The sequence below is a fragment of the Macaca fascicularis genome, chromosome 5 (genome assembly GCF_037993035.2).
Source record: "Macaca fascicularis isolate 582-1 chromosome 5, T2T-MFA8v1.1".
Lineage (NCBI taxonomy): Eukaryota > Metazoa > Chordata > Mammalia > Primates > Cercopithecidae > Macaca > Macaca fascicularis.
The window spans coordinates 158,288,377-158,314,913 of NC_088379.1; the positions used below are offsets into that span (position 1 = coordinate 158,288,377).

At 38.7% G+C, this 26,537-nt stretch overlaps 1 protein-coding gene across 9 annotated transcripts in view; it reads left to right on the forward strand.

The window, feature by feature from the left end:
* Positions 1-26,537, forward strand: part of MND1 (meiotic nuclear divisions 1) — a 107,184-nt gene that overhangs the window by 33,595 nt on the left and 47,052 nt on the right. For all 9 annotated transcript variants that reach the window (XM_065545623.2, XM_065545622.2, XM_045392967.3 and 6 more), the window contains 2 exons: positions 19,030-19,104; positions 22,042-22,156. In XM_065545623.2, coding sequence (XP_065401695.1) covers positions 19,030-19,104; positions 22,042-22,156 — 190 coding nt within the window. The remainder of the gene's footprint in view (positions 1-19,029; positions 19,105-22,041; positions 22,157-26,537) is intronic.

The window sequence follows — 26,537 nt, forward strand, 5'->3', positions numbered from 1 at the left end:
GATTCTTACACTTGCATGAAGTGCGGGAAGTAGGTATTGCTACTAACTCTATTTTATGTAAAAGAAAATGGAGGCACTAAGAGATTGAATAAGTATTAGTAAATGATGAAGCAAGATTCAAATCCAGGCATTCTGACTCCGTAATCCTTGTTTGTAACCACAGATAAACAAAGCTTTAAAGCAGATTACATTTAGTGGATAGTTGGTGACCAGCTTGGAAAGGATATGCAATCTTTTGTTATATAGTAATGGGAAAATAAGGTTGGAAATCAAATGGAGGCCATAATATGGGGTGTTTTAGTGGTTGGTTGAATTTTGTTGTGTACACATACACCAAGCAGAGGAAGCTGGAAGTTTTCCTGTCAGAATGTTTTTATATTCTTTTGCTTACCTAATTGCTTAAAACAATTAGATTATATGTAGCTTAGAAAATAGCTGTTATATTCTGATATTAAGCAAAAAATTTTCCTTCTCTGGGTATATGATTGAATTTTGCTGAAAATAATTTGAAGTGTAGTAATTTATTTCTGCAAAGCTGAAATAAATCTTTGTATTGGCTTGGAAAAATAATTGTTAAACTAACCTCTCTAGCTGTGACACAGATGCATTTCTGAAGACTTTTCACATAAATTAATAATTTTAATGGGAAAGAAAAGCTGTATGTGGAAGTGATGAAAGTGGTAGTGCATGTTCTAATCTGCTAGTTCTCCTGAGATATATGTACATTTTTTTAGTATTCGGATGATAGTGAAGCAGCTGTTTTGGCTCAACAGATAATAATTATAAAGATTAATTATGTTGTGGAAACTTCCAAGTGAAATGACATTTCTCTGTATGCTGAAGAATATATAGAAATTATTGAAAGTCAAGAGATGACTACTTCTTCTTGATAGCTATTTCTAGAATTTTAGCTGGAACTTGTTCATTTTCCCCAGTGTGGTAATGATTTAGTCACTGTGTGTGTGGATGTGTTTATTTGTGGGTGTGTGCACACACACGCTTGAAAGAGAGAAAGAGTGAGTGAATGTGTTTGTGGTCTTTTTGAATATTTTTTGTAAGGAAAAGCAAGGTAAAAATGTGTTACTATAGGTTCTTCCCATCATCTTCTGGTTCTCTTCTTTTCTTTGCCCCTCCCAAATAACTTGGCCTTAAGAATGAAAGAGCAATTCAACTTCAAGGGAATGACTTCTCCATTTTACTTTGGTTTGTGTTGGTGGACATAGCATGGGGTCCTGTGATGTGCACACAGCCAGGAAAGAGCAATGTTGTAACTGTTACGTCTAACCTGCTCTTCCCCTGGAGTCACCTGGCAATACAGGAGGTAACTGACAACTACTGACTTGAAATGCACATTTTTTTAGTCTTTTTCCAAAAAGAATAGAATTTCCAAAATTTATTTTTGTATTTGTACCCCTGTCCATCCCTTCTACACTTCCTGTTCTGACTTACACATTCCTTTTCTCTGGTGCTGTGGTACCCCGAACATAACTCTAATCTACTGGAATATGCTACAATTGTTGGCTTACTCAACCCCGTGTCTTAGTCAACTTGTATCAGTACGTAGCACCGTTTTTGGCATGTGGTAGATTCAAATATTTGACAAGTGAATGAAAATTAAAGGAAATAAAGGATATGAAATTAATCTTAACAAAAGCCTTATACTAATTTGGAGAATTTTATTAATATGGCAGCAAGTCTGTGTAGTGGTTTTTGACTGAGTTTTATTTAAAGTTAATTGGTCAGAATTATGAAAATCAAAATCTTTATTTTGTTTTCTTCCCCTCCTGACCTCTTCCTTAGTTCTTTATCCAAATTCTGGTTTACACCCCACTTATTGCCACTGGAAGTTAGTTTGGGGACATATTTTTTAGGGATTGGCTTATGATAAGAATTACATTTTGAAATCCATACTAAGCTGAATTTTAGTATTGTGTATTGGTTAGGGAAGACACTAACAAATATTTTTAGGATTTTTTTTTTTTTAACCAATTTTTAGAAGTGAGTATATAGAATTCTTTATAGCTAAAACTGAGTGCATCAAGAGTAGGTCCACTATTGGGCTGTGTAGATAACTTGAAATGTTTTTGAATAAAAATAGCATCTCTGCTGAAGTTTATTCAGTTCTGTAAATGTTTAGTGAATGCTTGCTGTGGCTGGCATTGTGATTGATGAGAGGGACATAAGAATGAATTAGGCAGTTTCTGTTCTCTAGAACCTCTCACTCTAATGAAGAGATGCCCATGTCAACAAATCATTGCAATATGGTATGATATATGCAATGCTGAAGAATAATGATAGGACAAAAAGAGGGTGAAAGTCAGTTCTGCTTCCGAAAAGGCTTTATAATTAAGGAGACATGTAAGTTGGTGCTGGAAAGATCTGTGGGAGCTCATAAGGGAATTGAAGGGTGAAGGGCACTATAGCAGAGTGATTTAAGGGAGTAGACTCTAGACCTAGACTCTCTGGATTCAAATTTAACTTCGGCCATTTACATGCTGTGCCTGGCTTTTTCCTTTTTTTGGTTTATAACAGACCAATTATAGTTGTATGGGCCTTGTTCTTTTTACTTGGAAGTTTTAAAATCCCTTCTTCCTCAGCAGAGTATAGTACTTTTTTGTGCTGTGACTGTCTTTTATATATATCTTTTCTCAAGTGAAATCTTTATGTGCCTTGTTTCTATGGCAGACTTTCTTTGAAGGCAGGGTCTATATCTTAATCATTTTCCATCTCCCACATGGGATGCAGTCTCTGAGACACATTGAAACATAAAGAAACATGATAAATTTTGAGCGAATGCATAAATCAATACATCACAACCTAGTTTCTGTTCCAGCTATTGTGTACTGGGTCCAGTAGTCTTACTCCCAGACCCATACCTTTTCTTTGACTCCCAGTCTACACATACAGCAGAAAAGGTGATTTCCATTAAATAGTTATTATAGTAATCTTGATTTTTTTCCTAGAACTCAGCTTTATAAATACATATTGTATAGGAATAATTAAATGTGAATTTTAAACTATTTTTTTGCTACTACCTTACCAGAATTATATTTTGCTGGGACTGAGCTCCAAATGACACAAAATAATTCTGTGGAATGGATATATGATAAGTGTTACATAAAAGGGGGTTCTATAATCAAAGGAATTTGAGCAATCCTGGGTTGACAAAGATAAACTAGTTTGACTTTTCTAAAGCTTTAATATGCCAGCATGCATTGTGAATCTCATTCGACCCATTTTTATGAGGGATTGGTGACCCATGGAATACACTTTGGAGAAATGCTGCCTAAGTTTATGGGTTCATTTTAGCAAATAAGACTATTTACTGTCTTAGACTACCTCTTCTTCCCAGAGCTGACTTATCTTCTATGTTGATATCTGGAATAGTCTCACCAGTTGGCAAATCATATCCCAACATGTGCAAAGCGCTGTTGATAACAACTGGTCTTTTTTGACTCCTTTGCTAATTAAATATACCTGCATGGAGTCTCTGAAAGAGCCCAATCCATATTCCTTATCCTTAACTACTCCCTTATTATCAGGGACTTCAGTATGGTAGTCAGCTTTCTTAGTGTATGTATAAGTGTCTACAGATTAAACATCTGTTCTCTCCATCCATTTAGCATACTTTAGATTTGTATCTCTAACATGACATTAGCAAGTGAGAACTTTGAAACCACAAAAGCCACATATCCTATTTTAAAATATTATTATTTCCATTTTTTAAGTAAGTCTGAACTGGACAGAGACATTCTAAAAGGCCAGGAACAGTGGCTTATACCTGTAATACAGTGCTCTGGGAGGCCAAGATGAGGATGGTTTAAGGCCAGGAGTTTGAGACCAGCTTGATCGTGACAGCAAGCGCCATCTCTGCAAAAAAAAAAAAAAATTAGAAAAATTAGCCAGGCATGGTGGCTTACCCCTGTAATCCCAGCACTTTGGGAGGCCGAGGTGGGCAGATCACGAGGTCAGGAGTTCGAAACCAACCTGACCAATGTGGTGAACCCGTCTACTAAAAATACAAAAATTAGCTGGGCGTGTGCCTGTAATTCCAACTACTCAGGAGACTGAGGCAGGAGAATCGCTTGAACCCGAGAGGCAGAGGTTGCAGTGAGCCAAGACCACACCACTGCACTTCAGCCTGGGCAACAGAACAAGACTCCATCTCAAAAACAAAACAAAACAAAACAAAAAAACCAGATGTCGTGGCGCACACCTGTAGTCCCAGCTACTCAGGAGGCTGAGGCAGGAGGATGGCTTGAGCCCAAAAGATTGAGGCTGCAGTGAGCTATGATTGCTCCACATATTTCAGTCTGGGCAACAAAGCACAACCTTATCCCCCCACACCAAAAAAAAAAAGGGTTATTTACTGTAGATGAAAAGATAAAGAAAATTAAACGATCTGTTATTCTCTTATTCAAAACTAATTACCATGGACATTTTTATATAATTTTTTTTCTTTTTTATGTGCATGAATCAGGATATTTTTAGCCACAAATAACAGAAAAGTGGATCAAAGTTGACTTAATTAATAGGAGTTGATTATCTTATGTAACAAATTTGGAGGTAGCTTCTTTCAGGATTGGTTAATCCCACCACACATTGATATCAGAAGTCTGGACTGGATTTATTTATTTATTTATTTATTTTTTGACATTTTTTTGGATTTTCCTTTTTACCTGCAAGTAGTTACTGCAGCTACTACGTCCTACCATGACAACGTCAAAGCAGAAAGAAAGATGAACTGTCTTCTTGGACATCTCTCTTTATCCAGGAGAAATATCCCAGAATTTATGTCTTATTGGCCAGATCTGAATTACTTGCTCACATTGAAGGGATCTAAGTGAAAAAAATTCATGCTCTGGGAAGGGACCATCCTCTGAGCACATTAACACCTTAGTCTGAACAGAAGCTGTAGTTCTGTTAACAAAGAAGGGCTGGCTTTGGAGAGGCAACTAACAGGATCTGCCAGATTATATCTCTGTGCACTTAAAAGTCACTTTTACTAAACTGAATTCTCTTATTACTTCTTTATGGCCTGGATAATCCAGAATTAGATATATAATTGTTGAAATTAAGTGACTGAAAGATTGTGGGGGGAATAAGGTAAATAAACTAAGATTTTTTTTTATTGGTAAATTATTTAAAATAATGCTGAAAAGTTAATATTACAACTCTAAAGCTTATATGAATTTGTGTGGTAGAACGTAAGACATCAGAGATTTTTTTTTTTTAAGACAGAGTCTCACTCTGTCGCCCAGGCTGGAGTGCAGTGGTGCGATTTCGGCTCACTGCAAGCTCCACCTCCTAGGTTCACACCATTCTCCTGCCTCAGCCTCCCAAGTAGCTGGGACTACAGGTGCCCAGCTAATTTTTTGTATTTTTAGTAGAGACAGGGTTTCACTGTGTTAGCCAGGATGGTCTCAAATCTCCTGACCTTGTGATCCGCCCGCCTCGGCCTCCCAAAGTGCTGGGATTACAGACGTGAGCCATCGCGCTCGGCCAGATATTTATTTTTATATTTATTGTCTGTCTTGCTTTTGCGGTTGGTAGCTTTGGTCTGGGCTTCCAAACCTTCCTCCAGCAATGATTCTCCTTTGCTGCTGAAGCTGTTTGGTAGATGAACCTGAGAAGGCTGACCCTACCGCTACAGAATTCCCATTCTCAAACACTCCTCCGTGTTTCATATGAGATACAGATTTGTGGCAGCCATTCTTCAAAAATATACTGCCCCGAAACCAAACAACTTGTAAAAGATTTATTCTACAAAAAACTGGGCCTGCAATTTTGATGCTGCTACCAGGTAGTGGCAGAGTGTCAAAGTTATATATATTCTTACTTTCCTGGAATAGCCTTAATTTCAATTTGTTTGGGCTGTATTGCGCCCCCAAAGCATATCAATATTTTACAAACTTTAAAATTTCAGTATTCATAACATCTCTGGCTGTTATATATATATGTGTGTGTGTATGTGTGTGTGTGTATGAAAGAAACATATATATAAATTTTTTTTAAAGAGATGGAGTCTTGCTGTGTTGCCCAGACTGGAATGCAGTAGCTATGCATGGCCATGATCCCACTACTGAGCAGCATGGGAGTTTTTATCTGTTCCATTTCCTACCAGGGCTGGATCCCCCCCTGCTTAGGCAATCCAGTGGTCCCCACTCCCAGTAGGTCACCGTATTGGTGCCAAACTTAGTGTAGACACCTGATCAGCGTAGCACACAATAGCCTAGAACTCCTGGCCTCAAGTGCTCCTTAGCCTCCTAAGTGGCTGGGACTACAGGTGCACACCACCGCACCAGACTGTATACTTAGAAGTTTCATAAAAATAACCTTGTTAGGAGGGTGCTTTTTTTCATTTAAAGTATAGCTCTTACTTGACTCAAGGGCATGGTTTAAACATCCAGGCCTATATTTCATCACATTCAGATTTGGGTCCTTGTTCAGGTTCCTCAGTATTTATATTTACTTAACCAGAACTTTTGTGTACAGTAACTCTTTTTGAAAAAAGTAGCTTAACTTTAGATCCAAAACAAAGCAATCTCAGTTTTAAATTATATTAATTGTTATTTTTTAAAGCTATATGCATTCCCCTTTTAAATAACCTCTAACACTTTGGTTTACTATCAATCTTTGTTTGGTGGGTTGCTCACAACTCTTGAGCTAGTTTGCTATCAGAATGTGTTCACTTGCTTTCTTTGCTCTTCTTTAGCTATATAGCCCATGGAAGGGAAGTCATTAGTTTGCCCTTTTAATTTTTTGAAATCCAAGTCCTCTTGAACCATTCTACTGTAAGAGGCAGAAGTAGGAAAGTAAGAGCATTATTCTCTTAAAAAGATAAAAGCCTTTATGGCCAGGTACTCTAATCACTGAATATTTCTCAGACTTTGTAAATTTAATGGGAAGTTTATTTTAACCTGATCTAAATAGAAATTTAAATCTTTAAGTTAATTCTATCTAAGTAGAAATTGGAGTTTAAACTCTTAACTGGTTATTATCTTAGCAAATAATTTGTTTTATTTTAGATTGATGTCTTCTAATAAACAAAATTACTTAAAGGAACTGAATAACTTATTACATTAAAACATTTAAAATAGTAATTAAGCAATATTTTCATTAGAAATTTCAGTGGTGGACAATCTTAATTCTCATAAGTATTCAGAAATGCCAGGAGTAAAACTGAATCAGGTATGAGAAACTTTCTTTTTTTTTTTTTTTTTTTTTTTTTTGAGACAGAGTCTCACTCTGTCACCCAGACTGGAGCGCAGTCATGCGATCTTGGCTCACTGCAAGCTCCGCCTCCCGGATTCACGCCATTCTCCTGCCTCAGCCTCCCAAGTAGCTGGGACTACAGACTTCCGCCACCATGCGTAGCTAATTTTTTGTATTTTTAGTAGAGACGGGGTTTCCCCATGTTGGCCAGGATGTTCTCGATCTCCTGACCTCGTGATCTGCCCGCCTCTGCCTCCCAAAGTGCTGGGATTGCAGGCATGAGCCACCGCGCCCGGCCATGCAACTTTCAACCTAGACAACTTCAGTGGTGTGATGGAGACTACTGAATAGGCTAATCTGTTAGGCCCATTCTTTCCCAATGCTTTTGGAAAAAAAATAGGAAAAAAGCAATTCCATATGTGAAAATAATTTTACTGATCTTTAGCATCTATGTAGATCTGTTGGGAGGTTCTTTCAGTTTTTATAATACATATAAGTAGGACCTTGGCCAGCAAGCCTGAAAATTTGTTGAGCATATGAGTATTTCCATGGACTGCATGTGACCCACACACAAAAGTGAGAGAACAAGAGCTCACCTCGTACTGTGTTAAATTCTGTCCCAGAGAAAGTCATTGAAACCTAACAGGGAGTCTGTGTACTATGAATCTCTGAAAACCCAGGCTGGAAGGAGACTGGTGGCAAACAGAGAAGCCCGATGGTGAGAGAAAGAATGTTGGGTAGCAGCCAGAAAAATAGAATGTGTTTTCTACATCATGTGGATTGCAGCTGGGGAGACCCAACAGGAACACCTACAAAGAACCCAGAAAGGATTTAGCTTAAAGGATTTAGCTTAAATATCTCCCAGGCCCAGAGAACCCTGAGGCATCTTAACAACAATACTTGTTAAGTGTATTTCCTGTCCCGTTTACCTCCTCTCTCTTTCTCTCTGTTTCTCCATACCTTGGTTGGGATAGGGGACAGGAAGCTGCAATTGCAATCAGTGGCCTGAAAGAACTCTAGACTAAAAAAGAGACAAAGATTATGTGATTATGTGCCCTTGCTAGAAGACTGCTCTTGTGACTCCTGAAGCACTCCATCATGTCCTTATTACAGAGGTAGCACGAAGGAGAGAGGGAAGGGTAAAGGGCACATCCGCTTCCAACATCTGATCCCATTTTATTGGACAAAACTTAGTCATGGCTACACCTGATTTGAAGTAGGCTGGGAAATACAGAGTTTCTTGTTTTTTGTTTTTAGCTAGGCCTATTGTCTGAGATCCTGTTACTAAGAAAGAATGGATATTGGTAGACAATTAGTAGCCTCTTCAACTTAGCCCTCATCTCTGGATTTGTTGCGGGAGAACCCATTTCTCAGGTCTAAACAGTCTGTAAACATTCATAAGTTTATATGCAACTGCCTTCATGGCATCAGTTGGATTTTGCATGTCTTTGACTCTCAAAATATCTGAATGATTTCTGACTGGATTCTGCATAAGCCTTTGTCTGACTGTAGCCACAACTAAGTTCTTTGTCCTGACACTGTTAGGCTTCTATTGGATCTTTTATAGCTCTTAACTACTTTTTAATATTTTTAATCCTTCCTAGAAGTTAGAAATGGTTCATTTTAAAAATCTACCTGCTTTTTTTCCTTTCCATATTCCCATTTCCACTTTTTTTTTTTTTTTTTTTAAGAGCCAGGGCCTCACTCTGTTGCCCAGGATGGAGTGCAGTGGTATAATCATGGCTCACTGTAGCCTTGACTTCTGTGGCTCAAGTGATCCTCATTCCTCACCCTCTTGAGTAGTTAGGACTACAGGTGCATGCCGCCATGCCCAGCTAATTTTTATTTTTATTTTTTGGCAGAGATAGGGTCTTGCTTTCCTGGCCCGGCTGGTCTTGAACTCCTGACCTCAACCGATCTTCCTACCTTGGCCTCCCAAAGTGTTGGGATTACAGGTGTGAGCCACTGTGCATGGCCTATTTCTGCTTTTATTACTTTAGTCTTATTATATCTAGTTGAGGTACTAGTCACTTGTTAGGCTCTGACTCTGCTTGACAGTTCGTTTTTTTCACATTGTAATTGATTGTGGTCTTACCTTTAGCAGGTATTATTTTATGTGTGTCTCAGCATGTACTTATTAAGTGGCTTCACTTGTCCTTTATGTTTCTTACTTGATGGGATTTTCATACTCTTTCTATGTCCATTATTCAGGATTTCTGGACTACGTTTCTTATTTCCAGGTTCTTAATGTGTTCCTCAGGGTTGGATTGCTGGAAATTTAACCCTCTGGTTAAGTGGAACATTAATATGCTATATTCTTGCTAGCTTCACAGAGTGTTTTCTTTTAATGACTACTGTCTTACAGCATATAATGAAAAATAACTTAATCCGAAAATATTCAACAAACATCCAGTACTCACTACCTGCAAAGCAATACCTTAAGGTGTTCATTACCCAGCTATATTAATTTTGTGAAAAGATCTGAGCCAATGATACTGTAACTGTATATGTAGTGGGTACTTTATAAATGCTTATTGAATGAAGAGCTTTCCTGGCATGCATTACTTTATTCCAGCCACTCTTATTCTTGGACACTTTGTTGTATTTCCCAAAGTAGAGGAATAGGATGTTTTAAATTTGATATCTCCCAAAATTTTTCACAGCCTTCATAGCTGGCCAGCACTATATGAAAGAGATTATTATTAAAGTTTTATCCATTGTAACAGTTAAAATATTTACTGTGTTAAAGGCAGAAAATTCAAGTTTACTTTGCTTAAAGGATAGGGGAGAGATTGATTTAACGACTTGTTTAACTTCCAAGTTTTCAAAAGTAAAGCATGGTCCAGGCACAGTGGCTCATGCCTGTAATGCCAACACTTCAGGAGGCCAATGCAGGAAGATTGTTTGACTCCAGGAGTTCAAGACCAGCCAGGGCAACATGGTAAAACACTGACTCTACAAAAAAAAAAAAAAAAAAACACAAAAATTAGCCCAGTATGGTGGTGCACACTTGTTTTCCCAGCTGCTCAGGAGGCTGAGGTGGGAGGATTGCTTGAGCTCGGGAGGTCAGGGTTGCAGTGAGCCATGATCATGCCACTGCACTCTAACCTGGGTGACAGAGTAAGACCCTGTCTCAAAAAAGAAAGAAAAGAAAAGAAAACGGTAGAGCATGCTTCAGACATCATTTAAGACTCTGACTCAATTTCTCTGCATTTATCTTGGCTTTTCCTTTTGTGTGATGCTCATGTCCTCAGGTTGGCTTTCTTCATGATGACAAGATGGATGCCAGCAGTAATTTGGGCTCTTTGCCTCTTTGTAGCTGTGTAGTTTAGAATCCAGAGGGCAGGGAGAATTGTTTCCCACAACCACTGAACAAAAGACTTTGAACTGTAACGTAGACAGTGGACTTTGGATGATAATGATATCAATGTAGGTTCACTGATTGTAGCAAATGTACCATCTTGTGTGGGATTTTGATAGCAGAGGAGGCTGTACATATGCGGAATTAGGTCATATATGGGAAATCTCTATATCTTTCATTCAGTTGTACTTTGAACCTAAAACTGCTCTAAAAAATAAAAGTGTGTTTTTGGTTTTTGTTTTGTTTTGTTTTGTTTTTAATGAATGAGTCCAGGCTTGGTGGTTCACGTCTGTTATCCCAGGACTTTGGGAGACTGTGGCAGGAGGATCTCATGAGGCCAGGAGTTCGAGACCAGCCTGGGCAACATAGTGAGACCTCTTTACAAAAAAAAATTTTTAATTAGCTGGGTACGATGGTGCACACGTGTAGTCCTACCTACTCAGGACGCTGGAGCAGGAGGATCACTTGAGCCCAGGAGTGTTGAGGCTACAATGAGCTATGATTGCACTAGTGCATTCCAGCCTGAGCAACAGTGGAGACTGTGGATCACGAGGTCAGGAGTTCGAGACCAACCTGACCAACATCGTGAAACCCCGTCTCTACTAAAAATACAAAAATTAGCCAGGTGTGGTGGCACGCCCCTGTAATCCCAGCTACTCAGGAGGCTGAGGCAGGAGAATCGCTTGAACCCGGGAGGCAGAAGTTGCAGTGATCCAAGATCGCACTGCTGCACTCCAGCTTGGGTGACAGAGCGAGACTCCATGTCAACAACAACAACAACAAAAAAGAAATCAAAGTAGACCTAACTATATATGCAGATATGGAAATTTCTCTGAAAATAGCGAGGCGTAAGACACTACATAACAGATAATCCCCTATATGCTTTTAAATGTTATCCATATTGATCTATATCTAGATGTAAAACAAAGAAATAAGACAAGAAGGATGCACACTGGACTTTACAGGGGTCACTGGGGAGGGGGTTGTGGGGATGGTGCAGAAGTGGAAAGGCAAATGAGGATTTTGCTTTGAGTCTTTTAAAACATGAATGTGCTCACATTTTAATATTTTAAGAATATATTCATATAACAGGAAAATAATTTTTTAAATACTAGTTATATATGTTCATTATATGGAAAACTTAAAAGTATGTTTCACAACACAGAGATAATCATTGCTTAGATTTAGTGCATTTTCTTGCAGTGGTTTTTGTTTGGTTTTTTTTTTGGTCATAGATAGGCTCTCAATGTATTATAGTTTTCCTTCTAGCTTTTAAAAAAACTCAGTTGTATCCCACGGGAATTTTTCGTTGCCATTAAAAATTCTTTGAAAACACTTCCATCGGTAATTATGACATATTTATACCATGAAATATTAACATTTCTCTATTGTTGAGACAAGTGTATTACTCCCATCTTTATACATAAATATATCTTTACAGTGTTCATTGTTTCCTTATGATTAGTTAATTTTTAAATGGAATATTCCCTTTATTAGAAGAGACAAATTTTAAATTTTAACATAAACAAGGCCAGACTCAGTCACTCATACCTGTAATCCCAACACGTGGGAAGTCAAGGCAGGAAGATTGCTTGAGCTCAGAAATTGGAGACCAGCCTGGGCAACATAGTAAGACCCCATCTCTACAAAAAATGAAAAATAAAAAAATTAGCTGGCATAGTGGTGCATGCCTGTAGTTGTAGCTACTCAGGAGGCTGAGGCAGGAAGATGGCTTGTGCCTTGGAGATCATGATCACACCACTGCACTCCAGCCTGGGTGACAGAACAAGACTGTCACAAAGCAAAACAAGGAAACAAAAACCCAAATAAATAAATAAATTATATGGCTTTTTTTTCTTTTTAAAGCAGAATGGAAATATAACCTTTTTTTCCCACAACATAGTGCATGAATTTTGATAAAGCAGTAGACTGATCTAGTTGCTTTTGCTCTTGTCTCTCTCTCATTCTCTATTCCTTGGCATTCTTTCCCATCTGTGAACGTCTCTGTACTCCTCCTTTAATGCTACGACATTTTTTTAATTTCTAAAAAAGTAAATCAGAATTCCAATGCAGCCAGCTTGAATCAGTCATTCTGTGTCTTATGAATAGTCAGTTCCTCCAGGCAATGAATTAGCCCTTTAGAAAACGTTGGTATTATTTTTCTCAATCCTGATTATCTGTATAGGTGACCTGGAATGCATTTAAGGGAAGCATTGTGTCAGTTCCTCAGATCTAAAGATGGAATCCTAGGCTGGGTGTGGTGGCTTGTAATTCCAGCACTTTGGGAGGACAAGGCAGGAGGATCACTTGAGCCCAGGAGTTTGAGACTAGCCAAGGAGTGAGACCTTGTCTCTACAAAAAAAAAAATTAAAAATTAGGCATAGTGGTGCATGCCTATAGTCCCAGCTACTCAGGAGGCTCCGGTAGGAGGATTGCCTGAACCCTGCATTTCAAGGCTGTAGTGAGCCATGATCATGCCACTGCATTCCAGCCTGAGCAACAGAGTAAGACCCTGTCTCAAAAAATGAATAAATAAGGATGAAATCCTGTTTTTACTGATTATAAGTAGTTTTTATTGTTGCAGCTGCAGTTGGGTTCTGGGTTACTGAGTTTTTAAAAATTATTATTCGCTTTAGTGAAATTTGGAAGTGGATTTGTTAAAGTATGTAATTGTGGCACGAGATTTTTCTCAGCTGCTTTGCCAACTGGAAACCTCCACAGCCAGCAGCACCGCACTAGCCCCAATCTGGGCCTTGCTCAGCCCCAGGCCTGCTGCTGGAGGTACCCTGCCCACTCAGCCCACCTGTGTTACAGCTTGTACTCCATTTGGCAGTTCCCGAGCTCTTGTTCTGCTTCCAAGAAGAACAAGAATACCCTGACAATTGAAGGGTAAGAATGGACAGAGAAGAATTTCATTGAGCAACAGAACAGGTCTCATTGGAGAGGGATCTTAGGGGATGGTCCCCCCACCCCATAGTCCGATGGTTTCTCTCCCAGTGTGGCTGAGTCGGGGGCTTTTATAAAAAGGGCACAGAATAGGGGAGTGCATACTGATTGGTTTGTGAGTATGCAAAGAAACTAAAGGCACCACTGAAAGGTGAGCACAGCAATATAGAAAACCAATTATGAAACGGTAGGTATATGTAAAATAGGTGAAGGGTGGGGATCAGAGGAAAGCCACCAAATAGGAAGATGGGTTCTCAATCTAGTCTGTGGATTTAATTTGTAGTTTGGCTTTCAGGCTTTAAACTGTCTTTGGCTTGGAGGTGGGGTTTCACCAGGGACCCACCCCTATCTGCCTAGGCATTTGTCTGCCTCCTGCCATTATCAGTTGCATTATAGAATGTTGAAGACTTTGCTCTTTAAAGGAATATTATGATAAATACCTTTTTATTGTTTATTAATTTTTTTTTTTGAGATGAAGTCTTGCTCTGTCACCCAGGCTGGAGTGCAGTGGTACGATCTTGGCTCACTACAACCTCCGCCTTCTGGGTTCAAGCAGTTCTCCTGCCTCAGTCTCCTGAGTAGCTGGGATTACAGGTGTATGCCACCACAACCAGCTAATTTTTGTATTTTTAGTAGTTACGGGGTTTCACCATGTTGGTCAGGCTGGTCTGACCTCAAGTGATCCACCTGCCTTGGCCTCTCAAAGTGCTAGGATTACTGGTGTGAGCCACTGCGCCCAACCCATGCCTTTTTAAAAATACAGGCTATCACCTCTCTATTTTTGTAAATGTGGACATTTGTATTTCTTTTAAAGACAAACATTAAGATGTTTTCTTGTTCGGGCTACAGCATTTAGCAGTAATTCATCTTTGCTTGTGAACGAGATAACATTTTTCTATAGATAAATATCCTGTGTGTTTTAGTTGAGTTTGTTACTATAAGAAAATAGATTCTTGTTTAGTTCACTAATTATCAGAAGTGTGGTGTCCCCAACTAGCAGCATCACCTGGGAACATGCTAGAAATGCACGTTATTGGACCCCACCGCAGATGTGCTATTCAGAAACTCGGGAGGTAGAGCCCAGCAACCTGTGCCTTAAAAGCCCTTTGGGTTCCACTATATGCTAAAGTTTGGTAACTACTGGTTCAGATAGTTGATATACAGTGACTAGAAATCTCAGCTTTTATCACATGAGGGCTGCATTTGGTTTATTTCCAAGGTATAGGTTCGGAACTATGGCAGTAGTGCAACTGTATAGATGAAAAGCTGATAGCATGGGTGGCCCCACAAGAGTTGCTTTCATTGTTTGTTTCCAGTGGTTGGGATTTTAAGAACTATGCAGTGAGCCAAGAGTCCTTCACTACTGAGTTGAACCAAATTATTTCAGTACTTAGGATAATTAGCAGAAGCTTTTCCTTTAATAACATCATTTGGATTGTGCCTCCCTGTATTACCAAGATACTTAAAATGACAAGTTATGAATTCCATGCTTCAGATTTGAAATATGTAAGATTATTTTTGTAATTAAGAAATTTCTGGCCGGGCGCGGTGGCTCAAGCCTGTAATCCCAGCACTTTGGGAGGCCGAGATGGGTGAATCACGAGGTCAGGAGATCGAGACCATCCTGGCGAACACAGTGAAACCCCGTCTCTACTAAAAAATACAAAAAACTAGCCGGGCGAGATGGCGGGCGCCTGTAGTCCCAGCTACTCGGGAGGCTGAGGCAGGAGAATGGCGTAAACCCCGGAGGCGGAGCTTGCAGTGAGCTGAGATCCGGCCACTGCACTCCAGCCTGGGCGACAGAGCGAGACTCCATCTCAAAAAAAAAAAAAAAAAAAAAAAAGAAATTTCTGAATGAGCTGTTTTTCAAATGCTTTTAAGTTGTAAGTAATTCCAAACAGATGTATAGTACCTGAAAGACTCTTAATTAATATAATTAAGGTATATATCCTGGCTGGGTGTGGTGGCTCACGCCTGTAATCCCAGTACTCTGGGAAGCCCAGGTACATGAACTGCTCGAGCCCAGGAGTGCAAGACCAGCCTGGGCGACATGGCAAAGTTCCATCTCTACAAAAAAAATAAAAAAATTAGCCGGGCATGGTAGCATGTGTCTGTGGTTCCAGCTACTTGGGAGGCTGACGTAGGAGGATTGCTTGAGCCCGGAAGGCAAAGGTTGCAGTGAGCCGAGATCCGGCCACTGCATTCCAGCCCCTTTCTCAAAAAAAAAAAAAAAAAAAGTGTATATATACGTATGTGTGTATATATATAAAATGTCCTTAAAATGTCCTTTCATTATTGTCTTTTATATAATTAGTAACTGTTTGGATAGTGTCTGTCTGGTTATTTTAAAAACATTTTTAATGGAAAAATGTTATGCTAAAATATGTGTTTTTTTTTAATTGGAAAAAATTATTTACTCCTAAATTTAAATGTTATGTATATATTTTAATTATTTCAGGCAGGTCCTTCAGGGTGGAATATTAACTTCTATTTTATTTTTTTTTTTATTTTGAGATAGAGTCTCACCCTGTTGCCCAGGCTGGAGTGCAGTGGTATGATCTCAGCTTATTGCAACTTCCACCTCCCAGGTTCAAGCGATTCTTGTGCCTCAGCCTTTCAAGTAGCTGGGATTATAGGTGTGCGCCACCACTCCTGGCTAATTTTTGTATTTTTAGTAGAGACAGCATTTCCCCATGTTGGTCAGACTAATATTAACTTTTAAAATATGACTTTATTTTATAAATAGGAGCTCTTTTTTAAAAGAACTAGATCTTCGGCCGAGTGTGGTGGCTCACGCCTGTAATCCCAGCACTTTGGGAGGCTGAGGTGGGTGGATTGCTTGAGGTCAGGAGTTCGAGACCAGCCTGGCCAACATGGTCAAACCCAATCTCTACTCTCTACTAAAAATACGAAAAATTAGTCGGATGTGGTGGTGGGTGCCTGTAATCCCAGCTACTCTGGAGGCTGAGGCAGGAGAATCGCTGGAACCTGGGAGGCAGAGGTTACAGTGAGCCAAGATAGTGCCATTGCACTCCAGCTTGAGCAAGAAGAGAGAAACTCCGTCTTAAAAATATATGTATACAGCAGATTTTTTTTTTTAAACTTAGGAAGATAATTACTTGCAAGGAGAGGTATAACTGGTTTGTAGTGGTGTCTGCCTGGCATTATCTATAGATCTTGTTCATGCTACGGATTAGAATCAGTGACTGGAGAGCTGTTAAAGGAAAGCTTACAACGGTCCCTTTATGCGTACTGAGACGTGAAAGATTTCCCAAAGCAAGGGTAAACTTACCAACTTTTTGAAGATAGTATTTCTGAATTTCAAGCAAAAAAAGGATATCTAAATTCTATCCACTCTCTACATATGACTAGATCATATTGTGAACGGTTAGTTTTGTGTGTGTGTGTGTGTGTGTTTTCGGGGTAGGGGAGCAGTTTATTTGTTTTTTGAGACGGAGTCTCGCTCTGTCACCCAGGCTGGTGTGCAGTGGTGGGATCTTGGCTCACTGCAAGCTCCACCTCCCGGGTTCATGCCATTCTCCCGCCTCAGCCTCCGGAGTAGCTGGGACTACAGGTGCCTGCCACCATGCCCGGCTAATTTTGGTTTTGTATTTTTAGTAGAGACAAGGTTTCACCATCTTAGCCAGGATGGTCTCGATCTTCTGACCTCATGATCCGCCCGCCTCGGCCTCCCAAAGTGCTGGGATTACAGGTGTGAGCCACCATGCCCGGCCGTGAACAGTTAGTTTTTTATAATCAGCCAACAGAAATTAAATCCATCCAATTATTAATTATTTTCTAAATGTTTGTAATTCAAGAATGAGGGAGGAGTGAAATATTTTTTAAGAAGGTCCTTACCCAATCAAATGAATCTGTAATTTCTAACTAGTTTATAGCAAAAGATGTGGAGAATTTAGTATTCAGAATTTCCTGTGATTATTTGTTTACTTGTAGACCCAGGTGAGATTAACAAAATTGAGACAAAAAGCCAACACTCTGAAATTAACCAGTCCTTTTTGATGTGTAGGCCTACCCACATGCTAATCAGCATTCAATATCTGTAGTCTCTTTATGCTGGTGTTATTTAATCCATTTCCACATACAACTTATCTACTTTCTAAGCTGAGTAAAAAGTTTAAACTGATGACTTTTAAGATATATAAAACAGGCTGAGCAACAGGGCACACACCTGTGATCTCAGCATGTTGGGAGGCTGAGGTCGGAAGATTGCTTGAGCCTGGAGGTTCAAGACCAGCCTGGGCAACATGGCAAAACTCCATCTCTAGAAAAAATTTTTAAAATAGCTGATTGTGGTGGTGCACACCTGCAGTCCCAGCTACTGGGAGGTGGAGGTTGGAGGATGGCTTGAGCCTGGGAGGCAAAGGTTGCAGGGAGTCATGATCATGACACTGCACTCCAGCCTAGGCACCAGAGTGAGACACTATCTCAAGAATAAAAAGAGAAAAAGATATAAAACATACCTAAACTTGGCAACAGGCTAGCAGATTTTTTTCTTGAGAACATGATATGTAACTATGCAATTCCTTGTGAAGTACTTTATGTAATAATAATAAGTGACAAATTTATTATTGACTTAGTGAAATAGGTTAGGTATTTTGAAAAGACTTTAGTCGGAAGTGAAATGAAATTTGCAGAGAGAATTTATAGAAAAGAGATTTTTTTGGATTTTCAAATTCAGTTTCTTTTTTGTTTCTTTTTTTTTTTTTTTTTTTTTTTTTTTTTAGTAGCTGGGACTACAGGCTCATGCCATCATACTTGGCTAAATTTTTTTGTATTTGTTGAGATGGGGCTTTGCCGTGTTGCCCAGGCCGGTCTCCACCTCGTGGGGTCATGCAATCTGCCTGCCTTGGCCTCTCAAAGTGCTGGGATTACAGGCATGAGTCACCGTGCCTGGCCTTCAAGTTCAATTTCTAACTAAATAATAGACCTCAAGTTACTTGGAGTAGGAGTGGGGAACCTAATAAATAGAGACTATGTGGAAAAGATTAGAGGCATGATATTTGTTTCATGTATTGGCATGGAATAAAAAGAAAATGTTTTTTAAACTTTTTTTTTTTTCCAGTGTACCCTAATGATTAATGGTCTTTGGTTTTCTTCAGATTGGAGAAATTAGTTCCCAGTATAGTGTTTGACTTTGTTTTCTTTTTTTGTTTTTTTTTTTTTTTGAGACAGGGTCTTGCTCTGTCACTAGGCTGGAGTGCAGTGGCCCTATCTCGGCTCACTGCAACCTCAGCCTTTCAAGTAGCTGGGACTACAGGCGTGCACCACCACGCCCAGCTCATTTTTGTATTTTTAGTAGAGATGGGGTTTCACCATGTTGACCAGGATGGTCTCCATCCCTTGACCTCGTGATCCACCCGCCTTGGTCTCCCAAAGTGCTGGGATTACGAGCCACTGCACCCGGCCAACTTTGTTTTCATAAACTACTACATGACTACATGGCAGTTTGTCTTAGCAAGCTATTTTATTTGTTTTTGATTCTCTAGTTGTCTGAGGGAAGCCAAAAGCATGCAAGCCTGCAGAAAAGCATTGAAAAAGCTAAAATTGGCCGATGTGAAACGGTAAGTTTGTGTCTATAGATTCTTTTAATAATGACAATTCTACATATTAGAGTAAGGACACAGAGCTTCCTGTGAGGAGGATGCATTTCTACCAGAAGAAAAGGAGATCATAGCCAAGGCTATGAACGTTTGACCCAGTAGGATTCACTAATTGTGAGTCTAGATTTTGTTATTATTATATATGGTAGCATAGCATAGAAACATAAACCCTAGAGCCAGACTGCCTGGGTTTGAAAGTCTCCTAAATTCTGTTTTCACTTTTCTCTGTTGCAAAATGGGGAATAATAAAATCTATTATACTTCATTGGGTTATTGTATGGATTAAACTAGTTAATATTTGCAAAGCACCTGGAAGAGGACCTGGTACATGGTAAGCCCTGTATAAATGTTTATGTAAATTTTTAAGAGTCTTTTAAAAAAAATTGTATAGAACAAACTGAAAACCATCAACATAGTATCTTTGTGGCCTTGTAATATTTAAAAATTTTTTAAATAAATATTGACCTTTTTTTTTAAAGTGCAATCTTTTTCTAAGTATTAGGTTAGAGATTTTAAAAAATCATTTTACTTTCTATTTTCATCATTATCTGAACTATAGACTTATGACTTTAAAAAATATTGAAGATCAACATGAACCACTAAGCATTTCATCTGGGCCTCTATTTGTATCACTTGATTGGGAAAGAAAGCAACTGGAAAACTTGTCACATAGTAGAAAGGGATATAGCAAAGCTTTACAGTGGCTTTATGCTTTCAGAGTTATTTCACATATATTGTTTTATGTGAATCATCAGCACAATCACAGATAGGAATTGGAGAATAGTCGTTTCTAAAGAATATTCAAGGAAAGGTAAATTCTGGGCATAACCTGAAGCTGTTCTATTTCTTCCTCAGTTGACAATAGCAACTACCACTTTATTTGATCCTTTTGTTTCTTTTTTTAAACACTGGCAATAACTTGTAGAACCACCTTCAACTAATGGTGACATACACTTGCCCTGAAGTTGTCAGCCAGTCTACTGTTAATCCACTGAAACAAGTACATCTTGCAGGCAAAAACCCATCAGCAAACATAGTTGCCGCCTGCAGATATCAGAAGAGCTTAATGGTTCAGAAATGTTCCTAAGAAAGATGAAGTCTTGTGCTCATCCTGATCTTACCAGCCAGGCCTTTTCAGAACTACCTGGCGCCTATCTGCTAGATATTATTCTTGACGATGGTGGCGATCCTGCTGTTGGTAAAGAAGAAAAATAGCTAACATGTGTATTCTGCTTACTCTGAGCCAGGCAACTACTGTTCTAAATGCATTTTGTATATTTATTGAATCCTACCAGCAGTCTAGGGAGGTGGCTACCGTTACTGTCTCCATTTTGCTTTTTGAGGAACTGGAGGCACAAAGAGGTTAAATAATTTGGCAAAGATCTCAATGATAGTGACTGTCTAAGATTGTTTCAATGCGTGATACCTGGAGAACTATCATTGTATTCACAATGGATGTTCACCACTCTGCTTCTCCTGTCTTTTTTTCTCCTCTTGATTTTGTTTTGTTTTGTTTTGTTGTTTGGTTTGTGTTTTAGAGATGGAGTATCTCTGTATTGCCCAGGCTGCCCTTGAACTCCTGGGCTCAAGTGATCCCCCTGCCTCAGCCTCCTGAGTATCCGGTACTACAGGCAGGCGCCACCACACTTGGTGACAGTGTTCCTTTTGAAGCATGTATAATTTGGGTATTGATGGCAAATAATGACTTATCTTCTTATATTCTAGTTATTTTAAAATCTCTCCTGAGCTGTGAAGTATGATATACACTAACCATGTGTGGCTATTTATATTTAAATAAAGATTAGCTACAGTTAAATTTAGTTTCTCAGTCACAGTAGCCACATTGCATATATTGAGTAGCCACATGTGGCTAGTGGGTCTTGCAGTGAAGAGTGCAGATCTAGAAAGTTTTCCTCACTGCTGAGAGTTCTGTTGGGGCGTGCTGCTTCTGAGCGTGCTGCTCTGTATACGCAGTCTCTTGTACAAATGCTAGCAAAGGAACTGTCTTCGCTTTGGAACCAAACGAAATAGCTAAAAGCAAAGTAGAAAAATACAAATAAAAAATACAAGGTAGTTGGGAACCTTACAAGTCGTGTTAAGCAGTTTGAACTTTACTTGATTTTGCCTCGGATTTATCCTATGATTCTGTACTATAATCTTTGCGAACATTTGGTTTTTGTTTGGGCTTTTCAGGTTTCAGAAATACAAAATGAATACGTATAGCACTATGACTTCCACCTGCTAGTGAGAAATATGGCTAGACATTTCAAATGGTTTTTATTGGATTATATTGTATTTTGAAGCTTTATTCTGGTTTACCTTTAAAGAATAGGTAGTGGGAGGCCTCAAGCTACAATTGTGTTATTTCTTTAAATGTATATAAAATATTAAGGATATATTAAAATATTCTTAAAAATTGAAAAATTGTCTAGAACACTGTTAAAGATAATTGTATAATGATCAATGTTGTCTTAAAATGTTACTTACATATATAGCCTTGTGAAACTACTCAAAAAGTAGTATAATTTTTTTCTCTAACATACGATGACATGGTCATCTTAGAGTTCTAACATGAACCTCTCACCTATTTGTGAGCATTCTATTCTGCATATTAACTCCCATTTAGTTATTCAATATATATAAAAGACAGGCTAAGACAGAAAAATATTTAAAAAGTTATATTTTCCCAAGTAAGTAATTTTCCTTGAGATTTCAGGAAAGATGAGAATTGAGCTTGTTCTTATACTGTGACTATCTGTGTGTGTATGCTTATATATATAATATCAAAAGTCTAATGCACATCATTTATGAGAAATAAAATGAAATTGTTATAAAATGTATTACCTTACAACATACAGAATTTTGTCTTAATTGAACATAAAACTATTTGGAATGCAGGAAGAGCGAACCAGGCTAGCAAAAGAGCTTTCATCACTTCGAGACCAAAGGGAACAGCTAAAGGCAGAAGTAGAAAAATACAAAGATTGTGATCCACAAGTCGTGGAAGAAATACGTAAGTTTGTATCATATCTTAGGGGTCTTTAACTTTGATAATGAAAAAGACTTTATATTTCTAGTTGCCTGCTAACCATTCTCCATATACATGAGAAAATAAAACCAGTTAAGATAGTATTCTGTTTGTAGTACTCTAATTTTGTATTTGTAACATAGTAGGAAAATACTGCTTTAGTATCGCCATTAAGAAGTCTTAATGTGCCGGGCATGTTGGCTTATGCCTATAATCCCAGCATTTTGGGAGGCTGAGATGGGTGGATTACTTGAGCTCAGGAGTTCAAGACCAGCCTGGCCAACATAGTGAAATCCCATCTCTACCAAAAAAACACAAAAATTAGCCAAGCGTGGTGACACAGGCCTGTAGTCCCAGCTACTTGGGAGGCTGGGGTGGGAGAATCCCTCAAGCCCAGGAGGTTGAAGCTGCAGTGTGCTATACGTGCCATTGCACTCCAGCCTGGGTGACAAAGTAGGACTCTGTCTCCAAAAAAAAAAAAAAGTCTTAATGTTAGAGCATTGAACAGTGACAACTTTGAAATTATAAGCATTTTAAAATTAAGGAAGATGTGTGGGATAGAAGGATAAAGACATAAAATACAAGCTTAGAGAACTGAGGAGTCAGAAAAAAAGCTAATTTGGCCTGAAGAACTTTGATTCTGTAAAGAAATCTGTCATTATCTTCTAGGAAAAATGATACCATAAGTAGAAGAGTTTGCAAGTTGCAGAAAATCAGTCTGTACATTGAGTTGCCTTTTAAATATACCAGTGATTTTTTTCCTTCTTTTAAACCAGAGTCCCCAGAGCTTTGTTTTAAATAATGTTTATATATTTTTTAAAAGATAGAAATGTGAATATTTGAGGAGATAAAAGAGTATATTATAAAGACAAAGCATTTAATTACTTGGGAAAATATAACTTTTTAAATATTTTTCTGTCTTAGCCTGTCTTATGTTTAGGAAACTGTACCAAGTGAAACTTACAGAAAAGCTGATACTATAGTGTGTGATAGAAAGCTTTGAAAGACATGGAAAATATTTGGTATGTTAAAATTAACCTGAGGATAGTTTGATTGCAACTAAGCTGGCCTAGTCCTTGGCAGTGGCCTTTACAATTAAAGAATTTTTAAGCAGTTCAGTTAGTGTAAATCTGAAGTTAAACTTCATATTAGAGACAGGTCGCTGCTTTGCACAACTCCAGGAGGCACCATTCACATATATGGAGTACATCGCCTAGATGGTGATATGTAGTGCCACTGGTTCAGCTGATTACCCTGGGTGATTTTCAAAGAGAGGCGGAGGTAGAATAACTCCCTGAGCCAGTCATTCTCTGTAAATTAAGTATTTGGGGAAACATGTCAGCTCTTTTATGCTGACCACAGATTCATTTGTCATCATCCTGCAGAAGAAAGTGCTAATCAAATCTACACCTACAAAAATAACCACCTTAATCTGTTTGAAAGTTTTAACTAATACCAGATGATCCTCAGTGAGCACAAGCACATCACAGCAGGAGAGTACCTCACAGGTAGAAGGTTACTACTAGGAAGCTAGGCCTGCATATGATTCATCTTCAAAAGGAAACAGACTGCTTGTTCAGGAGGACATAGAACGTTGTGTACCTTATCTAGAGCACCTTCTCATTCTCTTGAAAGAGAACTTCAAGCACAGTTTCTTAATGAGGTTGAATACTTTCAGGTGATTTATTTTCAGGATAGCATGACTGTGCCCTCTAGCAGTTCATCATGAAAAATCTGACTTTCCACAACAACCAAATCTGACCCTTCATTTACTCTTTCTTGCCTTTTTTCCTGATTTCAGTTTTATGTGATTCTTGTACTTGGTGTACTACCTCTTTGCCTACCTGTTTCATTCTCTTTTATGTCTAGGACCTACAACTCTTAGGTATATTCAAAAAGACGCAAGCTTTTCCACTCCATGGTCCCTATTGTACTGCCACAGCTATTTCCTTGGACAGGTGACCCTCACTGACATCACCTCCAATTGTCTCCCCAGTCCTTTTCTTAATGTTGATACATTCTGCCCACTCAGGAATGAATAAAACCCTTATTTAGGCTTACTAAACTACTGTAACCTACACTGATAGTGACCCTGAGCCAGGATCACATTAACGTTCAGGAAATTAACAGGGAATTGTGCCAGACCGATTCATGAAGTGGGGAAAACTTGTATTGTAGGCATGTTAATTTAAGATGTTGCCATTCCTTGTAGGTCTGATTCAAGTAGCACTTTTGGCAAACACATCACCTCTTAGGTAATAAAACTTCAGAAAAGAAGTTCAGGGTATACAAAGGATGGTGAACTTTCTGGAGGGTGGAATAACACAGTTGAGGAAGAGGCAGCAACTGAAATTTTAAACTGGTTGCCTGCATTCTGCTGTCAATTTTAACCCTTGAATTTATAACTTTGGTAATTTATTTCCCAGCCCAAGGAAAACATGCCATTGTGAATGAGTATTATAGTATATGAGGTCTCACTGAGAGAACAAACCTGAAATTTTCTGGTTTTCAGTGAGATTTTTATTTATTTATTTATTTTTTATTTTTTTGGAGACTGGGCCTTGCTCTGTCTCCCAGGCTGAAGTGCAATGCATGATCAGGGCTCACTGTAGCCTCAACCCCCCAAGCTCAAGTCGTTCTCCTACCTCAGCTTCCCAAGTAACTGAGACTACAGGCACGTGCCACCACATCCAGCTAGTTTACTTTTAATTTTATTTTTTAAAGAGATGGTGTCTCGCTGTATTGTCCAGCTGGTTTCGAACTCCTGGCCTCAAGCAGTTGTCTCCCTTTGGCCTCCCAAAGTGCTGGAATTATAGGTGTGATTCACCATGCTTGGCCTTTATCATTTTTCATCAACATCAGACTAGGTTATCTTTTAATAGTTATTTATGCAACCATGTAAATATGGATCCTGGAGAACTTGTAATGGAGTCTATTAGAGATATATTAATTTTTGACTGGGGAATGAGAGAGTAAGAATCCTTCCTTCCTGGCTTTGTGCATTTTTACAAATTTATGAAAGATTATCATCTTTTTTGCCAGACACAGTGGCTCATGCCTATAATCCCAGCACTTTGGGAGGCCAAGGCAGTAAGATAGCTTTAGGCTAGGAGTTTGAGATTAGCCTGGGCAAGAGAGAGAGACCCTATCTCTACAAACAATTTAAAATTAGCTGGTCATGCTGGCATGCACTGTAGTCAAGTTTTCTTCCTCCAGTTTTATTACCTTTCTACTTGAGAGGCTGAGATGGGAGGATTGCTTGCACCCAGTAGTTCAAGGCTGCAGTGAGCTAGGGTCGTGCCACTATATTCCAGCCTGGGCAACAGAGTGAGACCCTGTCTCTTGAAAAAGGATTAACATCTAGCAAGATAAAATTCATTATGTCTGGCATATAAGCAAAGACTACCAGGCCTGGAGAGAAGTGGGAAGACATGATCTATAATGAGCAGAATACTCCATCAATCAAAATTGACCCAGAAATTAGGATCAGAAGACCAGAACATTTAAAAAGTTATTATAACTGTATTCCATATGTTCAAAAGTTAAGTGGAAATAGAGAAGATATAAAAAAGACCCAGGTCAAACTTTTGGACATGAAAAACTACAATGTCTAACCTGAAAAATACACTATGGTGAATTACCAGCAGATTAAATTTTGCAGAAGAAAGAATTGGTGTTAGTTGAAGATACAGCAATAGAAACATCCAAAATGAAACACAGAAAATAAAGAATTTTAAAAATACTAAAATGGGGCCAGGCGCAGTGGCTCACTCCTATAATTCCAGCACTTTGGGAGGTTAAGGTGGGTGGATCACTTGAGCCCAGGAGTTCGAGGCCAGCCTGGACAGCATATGGAGTCCTTGACTCATGTATAAATTAAAAACTTTAAAAATATGAAAATGGCATCTGTGAGCCTTAAGACAATTTCAAGGGATCTAACAAATGTGTGATTACAGTCCCAAATGGAGTATGTTTTGGTGGGAGGAGAGGTTGCTGAGCCAGAAAAATATCTGAAGAAATAAAGGCTAAAGTTTAAAGTTTTTCAAATTTGATGAAAAGTATAAACCCACAAATCCAAGAAATTTAAATATTTAAGTAGTAGATGCCAGTGATCCCCTTATCGCTAAATTTAGAGAACTTCTTAAGACTTTAACCTCTACTCACCCCAAATCTCCATTCCTCAATGAAATTGTTTTTTAAATGCACTTTTTGACAATGAGGGGTTTCATGGGATTTCAGCTATCATGTTAGTGCAGAACAGATTATACTGGATTAAAGGCTTATGAGTTTCACAAATTGATTTTAATAGGATTTGGTTCTTAGTAGCATGGCTATAGCCCCCCCCCCCCCCATATTATATCACTCA